This window comes from Zalophus californianus, chromosome 5, assembly GCF_009762305.2.
Source record: "Zalophus californianus isolate mZalCal1 chromosome 5, mZalCal1.pri.v2, whole genome shotgun sequence".
NCBI classification, from domain to species: Eukaryota; Metazoa; Chordata; class Mammalia; order Carnivora; family Otariidae; genus Zalophus; species Zalophus californianus.
In genome coordinates this window covers 5,493,699-5,513,048 of record NC_045599.1, presented here as the reverse complement: position 1 = coordinate 5,513,048, position 19,350 = coordinate 5,493,699, and the positions used below count along the sequence as shown (strand labels likewise).

Below are 19,350 nucleotides of genomic sequence, written 5' to 3'. Positions count from 1 at the left end.
AGCCCATAATCTAACCCATGCCAACACACTGTTAGATTTATAATACCAAGTAAAAATAAGTTAAAAAAATATAAGGCTACCAACCAGTTGGCCTTGTTCTGTCTGGTTCTTGCAACATAATCCAAGATCTTGGAGGTGGCTGTTCTGTTGAAACTAGATGAATATAAAACAAAATTAAGCAATATTCTTACACATCTTCCTAAAAAAATTGTTTGAACAAATGACCACTTACTTCTTTTTGCAGTACCTGCCAAATTATCAAGCAAATAGTTCAGTAGCCTTCTTGTTCCATCTGGTTCCAGATAGAGGTTCAATATATCCTGGGTAAGTGGATTTCCTGGAAATATTTTTTAAATAGGTAAAATGAAACCAAGAAAGGTAACAAAATATTTCAAAAGTAAAAAAACATACCAAAATTATCAGATCATCTATAACAATGTATATAGTTACTAGTAATATACCAAACCAGAGAAAATATTTTTCCAGGTTTTGATAAGAATAAAAATGATTCATACCATGTTCCACAGAAGTAGGCAGAAAATGATGATTGTGGACTGATGTCAATCTAGAAGAGATCTAACAGTGCTCTGTATCTGGCCCTGCCTCAACAACACTTTTACGACAATCAAACCCAAGTGAAAGCAGAAGGGGAAGAGTGGGAAGGAGGGTCAGACCAGGGAAAGAGGGCATCCACTGTAATGAATCAGAGAATCAAAACTTAAGAATGCAACAAAGCTAACAAGATATCCTAATGACAAACGTAGTCTGCACTTAGATTTTTAAAAATTCTACTAAATAAAGTAATAACAAGATGAGACAGATTTGGTTTATGATTAAGTCACTAAGGAAAGGGGAAAACCCCAGGGCTGTGAGCCATCCGTAAATTCAGTAGCTCTTTCCTAAGTGCCAAAAATGAAAGCAAGCGCAATGATTTACATGTATCTACAAGAGTCTCAAATCCTCGCAGAAGGATTTCTTATGTGCTTATGAAAATTAACAGTACAATGAACTGCTTGAACAGTGAAGTTCCTACCCACACCACACAAGGGGTATATATATTGTTCTGGATGCCACAGCCCCACTTTAAGAAAGACTAATAAATGTTATAGACTGAAGAAGACAAACGATTTATAAATCATTATAAAGTGATTATAAGATCTTAAACATACCAAATGAAAAAAGATTTTCAAAGGATGTTGCCCCCCTCACTTTCTCTGCCAGAGAAGTGTTAAGAGAAAGCCAGCAAAAACAGAAGGTTGAGTAAGATTCAGAGTTTCATAATGTAATATGACTATGTCCAGTTTCAAGTGAAAATCACTCATCATACCAAAGATTTCAAACTAAATGAAGAAAGATAAACAAGATTCCAACACCAAGATGACAAAAACATTAGAATGATCTGATCTAAATACAGCAGGCATGACAAAAAATGCTTAAATGAAAAACAGCAAAAACATGTTTGAAATAAATGAAAAAACAGGAAGACTCAGCAAAGAAAAACAAAGTTTTGGCAAATGAACAAAACATGTTTTTGAAAATGGAAATATTAAAACTGAATAACAGAATAAATGAAATAAAAAGTTTAGTGGATGGGTTCAACAGCAACATAGAGGGTCAGAGGAAAGAAACAGTGAACTGAAGACAGAACAGTAAGAATTACCCAATCTGAACAATAATAGAAAGGAAACCGAAAAAAATGAACAGAGCCTTAGGGACCTGTGGGACCATAACAAAATTCTAAAGTTCATGTCCTCAGAGTTGTGGAAGCAGAGAACAAGAATCACTGAGCTGAAACAGTACTCAAAGAAATAATGGCTGAAAAACTCCCCAAATTTGGAGAGAAAAACAAACCTGCAGATTCAAAAGTCTGATAAAACCCAAACAGGACACACTTAAATGAATCCACAGCAAGCCACACCATAATTAAACTTCTGAAAACTAAAGACAAAGAAAAAATCTTGAAGGCAGCCAGAGAAAAACACCTTACCTCTAGGGGGAACACACTCTGAATAACAGCAGACTTCTCATCACAAGCCACGGTGGTCACAGGGAAGTGGCACAAGATTTTTAGTGCTGAAAAAAAAGAACTGGCAACCCAGAACCAATATCCAGTGAAAACAACCTTTAGAAAGGAAGGAGAAATAAAGACATTCACAGAGGACAGAAAACTAAGAGAATCTATTGCCAGCAGATCTATCCAAAAAGAATCAGAACAGAAGTTCTCTAAATACAAAGGAAATGATAAAAGAAGGAACCTTGGAACATTATAAAGAAAAAAAGAATATGATCTTCAAAAGGGGGCAAATATAATAATAGGCTTTCCTTTGCTTAAGCTTTCTAACTCGTCTTCAGCCGTTAAAATATTTTCGTAACACTGGTTTGGTTCTAAATAAACGTAGAGAAAATATTTAAGACGATACTATAAACAGGGAGCAAATAAAAAGTCATCAAGAGAGTTAGGGATTATATATTTCACTCAAAATGGCAAAATGATAGCACTAATAGACTTTGTAAGTTCTGTATGTTGTCCACAAGAAACTCACTTCAAATGTAACACTATAAGCAGGTTGAAAGGAAAAGGATGGAAAAAGATGTCATGAAAACAAAGGAAAGCAGTAGTGACTAATTAGTATCAGATAAAGTTGGTATCAGAGAAGATAAATTTACTAGAGACACAAAGCGACATTACATAATGTAAAGCAGAACACATAGCAATTCTAAACACGCATCCACAAAATGACAGAACTGAAAAATATTTTAAGCAAAAACAGAACTGAAAGGACAATAGAGAAATCTCCAATTATGCTGGGAAACTAACAATCCTCTCTCAACAACTGACAGAACCAGACAAAAAAGTTCCAACACCATCAATCTGACACTAACTACGTTAATATATAGGATCCAGTTGAGATTTATAGAACATTCTACCCAATAACAGCACAATACATATTCTTGTGCATGCCCAAGGGGCATTAAACTAGTAAAGACCAAACCCTGGGCCATAAACCACCAAACGTCAACAAATTTAAAAGAACTCAAATCATACAGAATTCTTCAACCACAGGGAATCACACTAAAAACTAGTACTGAAAAGACAAAAGGGAAATCTGGAAACACTTGGGAAAATTCTAAACAATCCATGGATCAAAGAGGAAGTTTTAAGGAAAATTTTAAAATGCACTGAATTAGGGGCGCCTGGGTGGCTCAGATGGTTAAGCGTCTACCTTCGGCTCGGGTCATGATCCCAGGGTCCTGGGATCGAGCCCCACATCGGGCTCCCTGCTCAGTGGGGAGCCTGCTTCTCTCTCTCTTCTCTACTGTTCCCCCTACTTGTGCTCTCTCTCTGTCAAATAAATAAAATCTTTAAAAAAAATTAAAAAAAATAAAAGTAAAATGCACTGAATTAGTGAAAATGAAAACACACCATATCAAAATTTGTGGCTGGACACAGCTAACACAGAGCCAAGAGGGAAATTTATAGGACCTAATGCATACGTTAGAAAAGTAATCTCAATTCAATAATCTAAACTCTGATCCTAAGAACCTAGAAAGAACAAAAAGCAAAAAGATGGATTAAAAATACTAAAGAATAGGAATCAATGAAATTAAAAACAGAAAAAAGGAATTTTTTAAAAAGCTGTTTCTTTCAATAAAATTAGTAAACCTCTACCAAGACTGACAAAGAAAATGAAGACAAAAATTACCAATATAAAAAGTGAAAGGGGATATCACTACAAATCTTACAGAAATCAAAAGGATAAGAGAATACTATGAACAACTCTACATACATAAATTTAACAACTCATATGAATGGGCCATTTCCCTGAAAAACACAAACTGTCCGAACTCACTCAGTACATAATTTAAATAGCCCTATACCTATTAAAGGAAATGAATTCATAATTTAAAAAATACCGGGAAAGAGGGGCGCCTGGGTGGCTCAGTCAGTTAAGCATCAGATCATGATCGTCTCAGGTCATGATCTCAGGGTTGTGGGATCAAGCCCCAAGTCAGGCTCCATACTCAGCATGGAGTCCACCTGAGATTCTCTCTCCCTCTTCCTGTGCCCCCACCCCTGCTCACGCATGCTCTCAAATAAATAAATAAATAAAATCTTAAAAACTGACAGAAAAGAAATCTCCAGACCCAAACTGCTTTGCAGGAAAATTCTACTAAACACTTAAAGAATTCTAATTCTACAGACTCTCAGAAAACAGAAGATGAGGGGGCGCCTAGGTGTCTCAGTCATTAAGTGTCTGCCCTCAGCTCAGGTCATGATCTCAGGGTCCTGGGATCGAGCCCTGCATCGGGCTCCCTGCTCAGCAGGAAGCCTGCTTCTCCTTCTCCCACTGCTTGTGTTCCCTCTCTTGCTGTGTCTCTCTCTGACAAATAAATAAATAAAATCTTTAAAAAAAGAAAACAGAATATGAAGGAACACTTTCAAATTCATTTCATAAAGCTAGTATTACCTAAATACCAAAACCAGACAGTTAGCATACAAATAAAAATAAAGACAAATACCCCTCATGAATATTGAGTCAAAAATCCTTAAGAAAATATTAGCATACAGAAGTAAGCAATAAATAAAAAGAATGAGAACCATGACCAAGTGGGATTTATTCTAGGAATACAAGGCTGGTTCAATATGCAAAAATCAATTATAAGGCTAAAGGAGCAAAAATACATAATCCTATCAACTGATGCAAAATAGGCATTTCACAAAATTAAAAACCCATTCATGATTAAAATCTCCAGAAAAAAAGAAATAGAGGGAAACTTCCTCAAATTGATAAAAGACAATCCACAAAATGCCTACTGCTAACATTACACTTAACAGTGAAGACAGAACACTTTCAAAGATCAGGAAAAAGAGGGATATCTGTTCTCACAACTCTTATTCAACATAGTGCTAGAAGTTCTAGTCAGCACAATAAGGCAAGAAAAAGAAAGAAAAAGCAGACATATTGGTAAGCAAGAAATAAAATCATCCCTATTTGTAGATGACATAATTTTCTACTACATGGAAAATTCCCCCCAAATTAAAAAATTTACCAAAAAGAGCGCGCGTGCGCGCGCGCGCGCGCGCGCACGCACACACACACACACACACACACACACACACACACACAAAAGGCAACTCCTAGAACTAGAAGTGAATTCAACAGGGTGGAGGATACAAGAAAAAATACAAAAATCCAATTCAAAAAGATATATGTACCCCTATGTTTACTGCAGCATTATTTACAATAGCCAAGATATGGAATCAACCCAAGTATCCATCCATAGATGAATGGATAAAAAATGTGGTATATATGTACAATGGAGTATTACTCAGCCATTAAAAAAAAGATCTTGCCATTTGCTACATGAATGGACCTATAGGATATTATACTAAGTGAAATAAGTCATACAGAGAAAGAAAAATATGACACAGTATCACTTAAAAGAATCTAAAAAACAAAACGAACAAGCAAACAAACAAAAACCTGACTGTTAAATACAGAAAACAAACGGGTGGCTGCCAAAGGGAAGGGGGGAATGGGAGGATGGATGAAAGAGGTAAAGAAAAAAAAAATCCCCACTGTATTTCTATATGCTCAGGAATGTACACATGGAGAGCAAAATTTAATACACTATCAGTTACAATCACTAAAAAAAAAAAAAAAACCACAAACAAAAAGAAATAAAACAAAACATTTACATGCCTTATATACCAAAAACTACAAAATATTGATGACAAAAATCAAAGCTCTAAATATAGGGAGAGACACGGCACGTTCATGGATCAGAAGATTCAATTCTCCCCAGTTTGATCTCTAGGTTTCACACAATTCCGATCAAAATCCCAGCAATATTTCTTGTAACTAGAGACAAGATTATTCTAAATGTATAGGGAAAGGCAAAGGAACTAAGTTTAAAATGTTTTGAAAAAGACAACCATAGTAGAGGAATCAGTCTATCCTATTTCAAGACTTAATTACCCTATTTCAACTTTCAAGTAACTACTGGCAAAGGGATAGACACACACATCAATGGAAAAGAGAGAATCCAGAAATAGATCCACACAGATATGTCCAACTGATCTTGGGAAAGGTGTAAAGGCAATTCAATGGAGGACAGACTTTTCAACAAATGTTGCTAGACCAACTAGACATTCATACACTAAAGCATGAACCTTCAACTAGTCCTGGCTTCTTTTAGCTCAATTTTAACTTCAAATAGATCACAGACTTAAATGTAAAACATAAAACCATGAAACTTTTTTTAAAAAAAGATTTATTTATTTTAGAGAGGGGGGAGGGGCAGAGGGAGAGGGAGCAAGAATCTCAAGCAGACTCCCCACTAAGCACAGGCCCTGATGTGGGGCTCCATCTCACGACCCTGAGATCATGACCTGAACTGAAATCAAGAGTCGGACTCTCAACTGACTGCTGCGCCACCCAGGCGCCCAAAACCATGAAATCTCTAGTACAAAACACAGGAGAAAATCTCTGGGATCTAGAGCTATTCAGAGCATTCTCAGACTTGACACCAAAACCCAAGACACATAAAAGGAAAAATGATAAACAACTTCATCAAAACTAAAAACTTCTGCTAAATATGAGACCCTGTATGATACTGTGATTTATAATAAGAAATATATATATATATCTGGTCTTCATCCACTTTCTTAAAGCTCCTAAAACCCTTAAAATTTCCTGTGTGAAGAAGTTGTAGAGGTGTCTCTTGTTAACGAAGTAACTTTCAGACCCTGCCTAAGGACTGGAGACCGCTTGACAGAGGAACCAACCATGTGACTAGAGAGCTGGAATTTTCACAGTCCCACCCTAGAGGAAAAGGGGACTGGAAGTTGGCTCAATCATCAAGGCTAATGATTTAATCATGCCTATGTTATGAAGCCTCTGTTAAAAACTCAAAAGCATGGGTTCAAGGAGCCTCCAGGTTGGTGAACACACGGAGATTCAGGGAGAATGGCGTGCCTGGAGAGAGCATGGAAACTCCATGCCTCTCCCCCATACTTTGCCTTATGCATCTCTTCCATCTGGCTATTCCTGAGTTATATCCTTTTATAAAAAACTGGGAATCTAGTGAGTAAATGGGTTTCCTGATTACTGTAAGCCACTCTTAACAAATTAATGGAACCAAGAAGGGGTTGTGGGAACCTTGGTCAGAAGCACAGGCAAGGAGCCATCGTGTAGGATTGAACCCTTATCCGTGGAATCTGATGCTATCTTTGGGTATGTAGTGTCAGAATTTAGTTGAATTATAGGACATCTAGCTGGTGCCCTAGAACGGCTTTGCTGGTGTGGGGGAAAGCCCCCCAGCGCTGGAACTGGGTATGTTAAGTGGATGAGAAGACTACATATTGGGAAAACAATGTCTGCAAATCACATCTTTGACAAAGGCCTATTATCTAGAATATACAACAGACTCCCAAAACGCAACAGTATAAAACAGTCCAGCCAGACAGAACGCGGCAAAGACGCGAAGACTACACCACAGATGATGACATACAGATAACAAGGAAGCACATGCAAAGATGTGCAGTATCTTCAGCTAACAGGGAAATGAACATTAAAACCACAATCAGATATCACTACACATCTATCAGAAAGGCTAAAGTAACAAGAGTGACAACACCAAGCTGGTGAGGATCACTCATTTATCACCGGTGAAAATGTCAGATAGTACAGCCACTCTGGAGAACAGTTTGGCCGATTCCTAGAAAACTAAACATGACACTAACGTATGACTGAGCCAACTGTATTCCTGGGCATTTATCCTAAAGAAATGAAGACTTATGTTCACATAATAACCTGTACGCAGCTCACAGCTGCTTCATCCATAATAGCCAAATATTGGAAACCGGCCAGATGTTCTTCAACAGGTGACTGGCTAAACAAACCATGATATATCCACATCACGGAACACTGCTCATCAACATAAAGGAGCAAACACGAACAACCTGCATGATTCACCAAAGAATTAACTTGAGTGGAATAAAACCAATCTCAGAAGGTTACATACAGCATGATTCTACTTATACAATAACAAAACTATAGAAATGGAAAACATACCAGTGGTGGTCTGAAGTTAACAAGTGAGCTGGGGCAAGCTCAGAAAAATGAGAGGATTTGTCCAAAAAAAGGTACAATTAGTGAAACTATCCTTCCAAGAAAGAAACATAAAACCTAGATGTCAAACATCAGAGGATCTTTCTGAAATGGAAGAGCAACAGATCCTCAAAAACTAATGTGCCGCAAAGACTGCCCTTCCCCTCCCCCAAACACTTCAAAGGCTTTCCTATACATCAACTCAATGTGAAAATCCGTGACCAATGACCGTCATTTCAAATAAAGTTTGTGAATCCTTAGAGAAATGAGTACAGTCAAAGGTTTGTAAAATAAATACTGCAAGATTATAAAACCTGAAAGTACTGAAAGGACATAAAAATAGTAGCTGCCTCTGGGATGAGAAAGGGACCTGAAGAAGAACAAAGAGGGTTTTCAGACTCTGTAATGCCCTGTTTCTTTTGCATTTGAAAACGGACACAAACGTGACAAAATATTGTTAATTCTTACAGTCAGTATACAGATACACGTTGCTACATTTTACATTTTTGTTTTTCAAAGTTAAAACAAGAAAATTTAAAAAGAAGGGAGACAGAAAGATCTACAGCTCACATTTCTCTGACCTCTATTTTAAGAAGCCTCAGCCAAGTCCATCCCACACAGAAAAACATTTTTCCAAAGAACCATTTATAAAGCTGATATTTGTTGAGTATGGTTTTACATACATCTGTAAATATATTATTTATATTTTTCTATTTCATTTGTTTTTGTGAAATTACTGTTAACCTTTATGATATGAAATGGATTTATAAGAATAAAACCTCATTTTACAACTTACATACTCTTAAGAAATAACAGTACAATTCTTGAAGACTTCATTATGTGACTTTTTTAGGAACTAATTCTAGAGTAAGGTGGATACAAGATTGGCAAATAATCACTTAACGTGATAAAAAAAATTCTAGGTACTGACATATTATTAAAATAGGACTTTCAATCTTGCTGTTTTAAAAAACATATTTCCCAATAGTTCTCACTGGATCAATTATGTCCCCAAATTCTAATAGAGTAATGAAGTCCTCATAAACCAAGTTTTAAAAAATGATCAAAAATTGTTATTAGCAGGTCCAAATGGCTCAGTAATTTTTTAACTCATTGATTTCTGCACTTTGTGAGTCTCCATTTTTTGAGGTTTGAATAAAAGGGGGGGAAAAAGCTGTTTATAGTATGATGAAATAAAGTATGACCTCAGGAATGCATCATCAGAACACAGAACTGATCGCAACAAAGGACAGAGAGCAAAGCCGGGCTAGGAGTGAAAAAGAATACAAAGATTAAGAGACAGTCTACAGGTGGAGAAGAGAGAAAACCACTGAGATACATCTAAGGAACTGATGAAGTTTGGGGAAGAGTGAGCCTGCAAATCCCTGGCAAAAGGATTCCCTTTTACAGCTTCTCTAGACTTAAAGACATACATACAAACCACAACACAAATAGGGGAAGTCATACCTTTCAGGCCTAAAGTCTGCAACTGAAACAGTTTTCCCAGCTCAAAAGGCAGAACTCGTAACAGGTTGTTATTTAAATGGAGTTCCCTGTGGATGTAAAAGTTCCATGTCAGAAGATATATAACCTTTTAACTCATAGCTAAAATCAGCAATATAGTTTCTAAGAATATAATCTTGTAAGAATGACAAAATTGTATAGTATATGCATTAGAATATACTATAGTGTGTGTGTACAGTGCTTCTCAAACAATCGATGGTAAAAAAAACAAAACACAACAAAGTAACCCCAAACTGCCACAGACCAATACATTTTTAAAACAAGGAAAAAATGAATTAGAAAAATGAGATGAGAAAAAAAAACAAGACCAACAAAACACAAGCCCTAATTTTTAAAGAGCATTAAATTTAACAGGTACAAACCTACTCTCACACATCGTATATGTCAGTGCAGGCTGACACAGTCTGCAAACCGGCACAGTCCACGCACCACCCCGAGAGCAGCACTGATCCAGCACATGTGGGGTCTACCACATGGTTTTAAGAAAGTGGAAATGAGAAAACAAACTAACATGTGAATTGTTAAAGGAGAATTAAAATGATCGTGTAGCACCAACTGAAAATAGCTTATGTAGCCGCAAAATTAAGTCTATTGTTAATATTTCTCCAAATTGACTAAAGTTTCACTTTAGAAATAATGGCAGCTATACTAACTACTAAAGATTATTTTAATGATTTTTTTGGTAAAGATAACTATAACTATCAAAGGAATCTCCAGTAGGAAAAAAAGACCCAACATTGAGACATTTAAATTTCCTCCAATTAAGTTTTATCTATCAATTTTTAAATGTGAGTAAGTACTACTTCCATAATCCCTGGTTCTTGGAATTTAAATGAACCTTGGTGGGGCTCCTGGGTGGCTCAGTCGTTAAGCGGCTGCCTCCGGCTCAGGCCTTGGTCCCAGGGTCCTGGGATCCAGCCCCGCACTGGGTTCCCTGCTCAGCGTGGGGCCTGCTTCTCCCTCTCCTACTCCCCCTGCTTGTGTTCCCTCTCTTGCTATGTCTCTGTCAAATAAATAAAATCTTCTAAAAAATAAATAAAGCTTGGTTATTACTTAGTGAACCAGAGGTTGGCGAGGCCATAAACTGAACAAGAACTAAATAAGTTGTTCCCATTTATTTCCACATATAACACATGGGAAAGGAGGTCTTTTAAGGAGATTAAAAATGGTCATAGTATATACTCAGTAATTAAGCCTAAAACAATGTCAAAAAGCTGGACTAGGAGCAATAAAGAAACTCTCATAAGGTCCTTATTCCTTTTTATTATGCAGTAAATGGTAGAAGGCAACATAAAAGCCAGTGGAATCAGAAAAAAAGGCAGGTAACATGAAATGGGGTAAGATTTTCATTAGGACTAACGTAATAACTAGAAATTAGCTTTGCATTCAACTTGAGTAGGTTCCATCTACCTTACAAAACAGAGATAATAAAATAAAAAGCAATTACCATTTATTAAATACAATATGTGTCAGGCAGCTTCTCACTCATTATTTCAGATATATCTAATCTCAGCCCTGGCTAGGTAACTACTATACAGTAACTGTATACAGGACAAAATGCTCAGCAAGGTTAAGGAGCTTGCAAATTCACACACCTTGCAAATGGCAGTTAGGATTCCAAATTGAACTGTGTGACTTCACAGTCTATCGACCTCCTATACCCCACACTACAGTCCCCCAAATCTAATGACTAATTTTAGCTCCTTTCAAGTCCAGACTTTATTACTATCACGCATAAAAGCCCAGGGATGGCCATAAAGTTTTCGCCCATTAGCAATGGTTTCCGGGACTCTGTGTTAGCCATGGTGTGGTGGCCCAGAATTTCAGAAGAAAAAGCACCACAACCATCTGTCATTATGTGGAATAACATAACTGCCTTCTATTTGTTGACCCCCCCACTTTGTCCAAAAATCTTGTTTAAGAATAAAGTATATTACACAAATTATAGCAATAAAACAAATTTTAGGCAATGAATTTACTGGATTTATTTGTTGTTGGCTGACATTCAATTTTCCCAGAAAACTTTACATAGAGGATATAGTTATGTTTGCTTTCGTTCAAATACCATTTAATTGGTAGTGCTGTTTCCTGGCAAATAAATGCTCTATTTTGTTTTTAGGGGGTATAAAGTCATATAGGAAGTCGAATCTGCACACCTGAGTGATACCATGTTTCCGAGTTCTGCTGGTAAACTCCGGATTTTATTAGAGGACAGGTCCAGATATACCAGATTGTGGAGCTTGGCAATGTCTGAAGGAATGCGGGACAGAGAATTGTCACTCAGATGCAAAGCTGTCAAGTGAGTGAGGGACCACAAAGATGAGCTTAAGCTTCTTACTTTTCCTGTAAGAGAAGAAAAAAAATGGGGAAAGGATTATATAGTGGTCTCTACAATCTGGTCCCTGGATTAACATCTAAATAGGTGTTTCAATGAGTAATAATTTATCATTTAAAAAATTGTGAGGAAGGGTTTAACAGGAGAAAGCTTACCTATTCTAAGGACAATACACTGTTACGACTAGGTTATAAATTCTCCTTAGCAAACTAAAAAAAAAAACCTCAACGTTTAGATTGCATCATCATTTTTAAGAGCACAAAAGTTAAGACTTTATCCTTTAAGGTTGCCTCAACTATGACATGAAAGAAACGGTTCAACTAACTTTTACTGATGATAAATCCAGTATTTTAAATTATGCCCCCAAAAAATCAAATCCAGTATCTCAGAAGCTTTTCCTAGCTATACTCTAGAAAACAAGAATTCTGCCTGAAAACAAAAGGTAAATAATATATTCACAGCTTAGAGAAGTTTTAAGACCAGGGTACCCAAGTGGTAATTCCATCAAGAATCATGTAACAAAAAAAAAGCTGTACTGAATAATTACAAGTAAAAATACTTGCCCAGAAACATTACAGATATGAAATCATAAATATATGATCAAACAGTAGTCGACACACGATTCAGTAACTAAGAAAAGAATAATTTCCTTCAATGCAACATTAAATCAGTACTTTGGTACATTTTGATAAGATGACAACCATTTCTGCAATCCATCTAAGAACTAAGAACTTTCCCCCAATCTCTTTAATGGTCCAGGATCTAGTCTGAGACAGAATGAAACAAACAGATGTAATGGAAATACATTAGTCTTTACGAACTGATTTTCTCTTGGCTAAAAAAGCAATCTTGAGACTTCTAATCAAGATGGAGCAACAGAGACCAAATTTACTATCCTACCTGAACAACTACCATACCAGACAATGTACATGAATCAACAAATTTCAGAGATCAGACACCAACCAGTGCATAACAGTGATCCCTCAAGGATCACTAACAAGTCAGGCCCTACAACTGTCTCAGCCTGTGGACAACAGCACAGGGAGGGGATCCCAGGGGCAGCACAGTGATCTCCCCCAAGTTCTGGAGACAGGGAAGCCAAGATGACTAGAATTTACAAAGGCAGAGTACCAGAGAGAGATGAACAGACAAAGAAGTCTGGAGATGGGAAAAAGGTCCCCCCTCAAGTTTTCAGCTGAGTATTGGTCAGTATAAAAATGTGAGAAATTGCCTAAGCCAGAGGAACACCCAAAAGGAGTAGAAACAACAATCCCCAGGATTACACAGAACTGAGGCTAGCTGGTGTTCCCAACCACCAAAGGGAACGACCTCGTAACTCATAAGATGCTGGACTTAGAAAATCAGCCCTAGACTAGAGACCACTCTGGTCTCACCTAAGAAAGTTAAAGAGCAAGCCTCAAAAGAATTACACTGATTCTAACTGTATCCCAAAACAAAGCTCAATACAGGTTATAGGAATACAAAAATATGCATCACCCAACAAGGCAAAATTCACAGTATCTGGCACCCAATAAAAAATTACCAGGCATGCAAAGAAGGAAAATAACAGCAATAATGAAGAGAGAAAACAATCAAAACCAGTTCAGAAGAGAGAATGATGATAAAATTAGTAGACAGTTATTGGAAGCTACTGTAACTGTATTCTATATGGTCAAAAACTAGAAGACTACACTTGTTAACCAGAGATACAAGATAGCATAGACAACCAAACTGAACTTCTAAAAAGTTGAACACCATGTCTAAAATGAAGATACAGCAATAAAATTACCCAAAATGAAACAGAGAGAGAGAGAAATACTGAAAAAATTCACATCCATGCACTCTTCAAAACTTTAAACAACCTAATATATTCGTAATTGAAGTCCCCAAAACAGGTATGAGTTGGGGACAGAAAAAAAAAAGCTTAAGAAATAAACCCAAAAGACAACTATATATCCACATGCAAAAGAATAAAGTTAAACCCTACCTCACACCATATACAAAAAGTAACTCAAAAACTCTTGGAAGAAAACAGAGGCATTAATCTTCATGACCTGATATTATGCAATGGTTTATTAGATATGACACTAAATAGCACAACAAAAAAATATGTTAAATTGTACTTCACCAAAATTAAAACCTTTTGTGCCTCAAAGAACACCATCAACAAAGTGAAAAGACAATCCACAGAATAGGAGAAAATATTTGAAAATCATAAATTTACTAAGACATTTGTATCCAGAATATATAAAAAACTCATACAATTCAGTAAAAAAAGACAAATAATTCAATTTAAAAGTGGGCAAAGAACAAACAGGTACTTCTCCAAAGAAGATATACAAGTGGCCAACAAGCACATGAAAAGATGCTCAGTATCGCCAGCCATCACGGAAAAGCAAATCAAAAAGAACAATGATACACTACTTCATACGCACTAAGAGGACCGTAATAAAAAAGACATAGATGATAACAAGTATTGGCAAGGAGTAGAGAAACTGGAACCTTCATACACTGCTGGTAGAAACATAAAGTAATGAAGCCACTTTGGAAAATTGTATGGCAGCTCCTCAAAAAGGTTAAACACAAGTTACCACATGAGCCAGCAATTCATTCCTACATATATACCCAAAAGAAAGGAAAACGTGAGTCCACACAAAACCTTGTACACGAGTATTCATAGAATTATTCTTAAGAGTCATGAAGCAGAAATAATTCAAATGTCCATCAACAGATTAATGGATAAATAAAATGTGGTATATTCATTCAACAATATATGAAATATTAATACATGCTAAAACATGCATAAATCTTAAAAACATTTTGCTAAATGGAAAAAGCTGGTGACCACATATTATAGGATTCCATGTACCTGAAATGTCCAGGATAGTAACAAATCCACTGAGACAGAAAAAAAGATTAATGCTTACCAAGGGCTGGCTAGTTGAGATGAAATGGGGAATGGCTGCTAATGTGTACAGGGTTTCTTTTGGGGACAATGAAAATGCCAAATTGTGGTAATGGGTGCACAATTCTGTGAATATACAAAACCACTAAATGTGCATTTTAAGTGGGTGAATTATGTAAATTATATCTCAAGCTATTACCAAAAAGAAAGAAAAAGAAGTTGATGAAGAGAGGCAGAAAATTCTCCACTTCTGATGAAAAGTATAAACCCAGACACAAAAAGCTCAATGACCCCAAGTACATGAAAACTCCATGAAGAGCAAGAAAGAAAACTACAGGAAGGCACATCTTCATCACTGGCTTAAAACAAATGATAAAGAGAAAATCTTAAGAGCTGTCAGAGGAAAAATAATTACACAGGGAAACAAAGATGAAAAGGTCTGCAGACTTCTACTTGTAAACAATGGAAGAGAGAAGACAGCAGAGCAAAACCTTTAATGTATTTAAAGAAAAAAAATCCTACAAACCTAGCAACCCAGCAAAAATACCTTTCAAAAATGAAGGCAAGTTACAAGATGAAAGAGCTACGGGGATGGATTGTAGTGATGGTAGCACAACATTGTAAATGTATTTGATAAAAACCTTCCCACAAACAAGATTCAAGAACCAGAGAGGCTCATTGGTGAATACAACCAAACATTTAAGGAAGAACTAATAACAATTCTACAGATTGATCCAGAAAACTGAAAACAAAAAGATACCTTCCAATTCATTCTGAGGCCAACATCACTTGTTTACCAAAACCAAATAAAACTAGTATAAGAAAAAAATACAAATCAAATCCAACAATATATTAATAGGACAATGACCAAGTAAGATTTGTGCCAGGAAATCCAAGGTTTGTTAAATGTTTGGGGAAAAAAAATGATTCAAAAAACTTTTCTTAGAAAAGAGAATCATCTACGTAGATACAGAAAAGCATCTGACAAAATCAACATTTAAAATCAGCACTTAATCAAATCATGAATTCAATTTAAAAAAAAAGTTCTCTCAGTAAGCTAAGAATAGAACAGAACTTCTTCAATCTTGACAAAGGGCATCAATAAGAAGGTTAGTGGCAAGGGAATAAATGTTTTCCTCCTAAGATCAGAAACAAAGCAAGATATGTTCCACTATCACCACTCCCATTCAAATTATGCTGGAAGTTTTAGCCTATGCAGTAAGACAAGAAAAACTTAAAAGTGGAAAGACAGAAGTCATGTTTATCTGCAAATGGCACAATCATCTACGTAAAATCCTAAGAATCTCCAAAAATACTGACAAGTGAGTCTAGCAAAGTTGTAGAATAAAGTATCAATATACAAAATATCTACTGTATTTTTATATATAGCAACACACAATCAGAAACTGGTATTTAAAATAACATTTACAACAGAACGAAAATTATGAAACAGAGGCAAATCTGACCCCCCAAAAATGTGCAGAACCTGTGTACTAAGAACTACAAAACACCCTGAAAGAAATCTAAGAATTCCTAAATAAGTAAAGAGATACACAGTGTTCACAGATCAGAAGATTCAATATCGTTAAGATATTATATCTCCCCAAACTGATTTACAGAGAGTCAACACGGTCACAATCAAAATGCCAGCATGTCTGAAACTGGCAAGTGAATTCTAAAATTCACATGGAAATTCAAAGGCCTTACAAAATTCAAAACAACTTTGAAAAAGAAGAAAGCTGGAAGACTAACACTACCTGATTTTAGAATTTTTTTTTTAATATTTTATTTGTGAGAGAGAGAGAGAGAGAGAGAGCGCACAAGCAGGGGGAGAAGCAGAGGGAGAGGGAGAAGCAGGTTCCCCGCTGGGCAGAGAGTCCAATGTGGGGCTCAATCCCAGAACCCTGGGATCATGACCTGAGCTGAAGGCAGTTGCTTAACCAACTGAGCCCTACCTGGGCGCCCCCTGATTTTAGAAATTATTATATAAAGAACTCTCAAAACTCAATAATGAAGAAAACAACCCAATTTTCAAAGATTCAAGATTTTATTTATTTATTAGAAAGAGCACATGAGAGAAAGAGCAAGAGCAAGGGCAGAGGGAGAGGGAGAAGCAGACTTCCTGCTGAGCAGGGAGCCCAATCCCAGGACCCTCAGGATCAGGACCTGAGCCACCCAGGCACCCACAACCCAATTTTCAAAACAGGTAAAATATTTGAACAGACACTTCACCAAAGATGACATAAAGATAGCAAATAATCACATGAAAAAAATGCTCAACATCAGCATCGTTAGGGAAATGCAAATTAAAACCACAATTAGATACCACTACGCACCCAGAAGAATGGCTAAAACTAAAAAGACTCACCTTGCCAAGTGTTGGTGAGGACATGGATCAAAGATATCTAGTAGGAATGTAAAATAAGAAAAACTCTTTGCAAAAACAGTTTGAGTTTTTTAAAAACCTTAACTTCCTTACGATCAGTTTCATTCTTATGTATTTGCCTAAGAGAAATAAGTTACATCCTCTACAAAGAACTGTACATAAATGTAGCTTTATTTGTAAGAGCCAAATACTAGAAATCATCCAAATATGTTCAACAAGTAAATGGATAAACTAACGCTGGCATATCCAAATAATGGAATAGTAATAAAAAGAATGAACTATTAAAAACTCAACTGCGTGGATATCAAATAAGCAGAGAAGCTAGACCAAAAAGAAAAAAAAAGGACATACTGTATCACTTCCATTATATAAAAATTCTACAAAATGTAAACCAATCCTGTGGTTAAAAAAAGCAGAACAGTGGTTGCCTGGGATTGGGGAAGGGGATGGAGAAATGAAGGAGGTAGGGGAAAGGAATTACAAATCTGGGAGAATGATGGATATGTTCCTTGAATGTGGTGATGGTTTCAAAGATGTATACATAGATCCAAATATAGCATCACATCATTCACTTTGCATACATGCAGATTATTACATGTCAACTATACCTCAATACAGCTGTGTAACAAAATCTATCTTGATCTGAGAAAGTGTCTTTCCTTACTGTGTAAAAATTAGAATTTACAGCATAGCCTATTTGTAAAACAAACTTATTTACTTTTCAGTTCATAAAACTAAGGCACACAGCTAATATTCAATATAAATACTTAAAACATCACAAACTATTGAGTGCATGTTTTGCATGGGTTTCATCCTCAAGACACCACTTAACAAAAAAAGGTAGAAGGACTTAAGAAATGCATTTTTATACTTGAACTTAATAGGAAGGATACAAAATTCTCCATCAAGAAGGTAACCAGAAAGGAAACCAAGAAGTCTGTGAAGAGGGGAAGGGGGGCAGAAATCAAGTATAAGGAGTCAGGTATAAATGTATCAATCATACAAGGCTGAAGGGAGAGGGAAGACTCAGATCTCTACCATATACAGAGAAGTAAAACTGAAATAAATTTCTAAATGCCAAAAAACCAGAAAAGTAATGGAAGGCAATATTTCTAAACATAACTCAAATCCTAGAACCCAAAAATGGAAACACAATTCATTTAAATTCAAAACCTCTATAATGTGGAGATGTCACCATGTATGGCAGTCAAAGAGATAACATTCATTTATTCAGCAAACTTTCAGTGACTGCTGTGCTGGTGTGGGGACAGAATGGTAAATACAAAGTCCCTAAGCTCAGGATTTTTTACGTGAGGTCCATGATGAAAAATAAAGAAGTAAAACAAAAATAGGAAAATGAACAACAGATAAGAACAAGTAAATTACTCAAGAACAAACAAAAGGGTCAGTTATAAAAAAAATGTTGATTTCAGTAATAAAACATGCAAATTTAAACAATAAAATATTCATTTCTACTTAGGCAAATAGAAAAATAAGATTAGTATCCAGTATCCACAAGGCTAAGAGGGTTAACAGATACACTCATTCATTATGGGGAAACTACCACTATATTTTGAAACCAATTCTATTGGTTTCCTACTAAAAGTTTAAATGTGAATATCCTTTGCCCCACCACAATTCCTCAATTAGATAAATCTCTACTGGTGGAACTATGTAATCCAAGAAGTTAAGGTCTCTAATTTTTGAGAGAGGTCAATGAACGAAAGACAGTCATCTTTTGAAATTCTGAGGTTATCTATTTACTTCTCCATAAAATTGTACATTTTCATATGCACCCAAAAATTTACATTCCATTTTAAGCAGCTTTATGACTTGAGAAATGCAGAGATTATCCTGACCTAAATTAAGAGGTGTGTTTTGAGAAGTAATTCCATTCTAAAGTGTCCAGAATCCTTTATTGTTAAATACCAGGAGACAGGGGGAATCTAGTGTTCCCTAAAATCAGAGGGGTGATCAGCAAACACTAAAGGGACCAGGTTAATTAACATACCTACAAAGAAATCAAATTACTACCCTCCACATACGTAGATTTAGAAAAAAACCTGGGTGGCTCAGTCGTTAAGCG

The 19,350-nt window shown here is 36.1% G+C and overlaps 1 protein-coding gene across 2 annotated transcripts in view; it reads right to left on the bottom strand.

Moving 5' to 3' along the window:
* Positions 1 to 19,350, bottom strand: part of CNOT6 (CCR4-NOT transcription complex subunit 6) — a 69,929-nt gene that overhangs the window by 12,749 nt on the left and 37,830 nt on the right. The window contains exons 3-6 of one of the 2 annotated variants that reach the window (XM_035727777.1): positions 11,795 to 11,981; positions 9,582 to 9,667; positions 233 to 337; positions 85 to 153 (exon numbers count right to left, since the gene is read on the bottom strand). In XM_035727777.1, coding sequence (XP_035583670.1) covers positions 85 to 153; positions 233 to 337; positions 9,582 to 9,667; positions 11,795 to 11,981 — 447 coding nt within the window. The remainder of the gene's footprint in view (positions 1 to 84; positions 154 to 232; positions 338 to 9,581; positions 9,668 to 11,794; positions 11,982 to 19,350) is intronic. The other variant, XM_035727778.1, reaches the window with a different exon arrangement.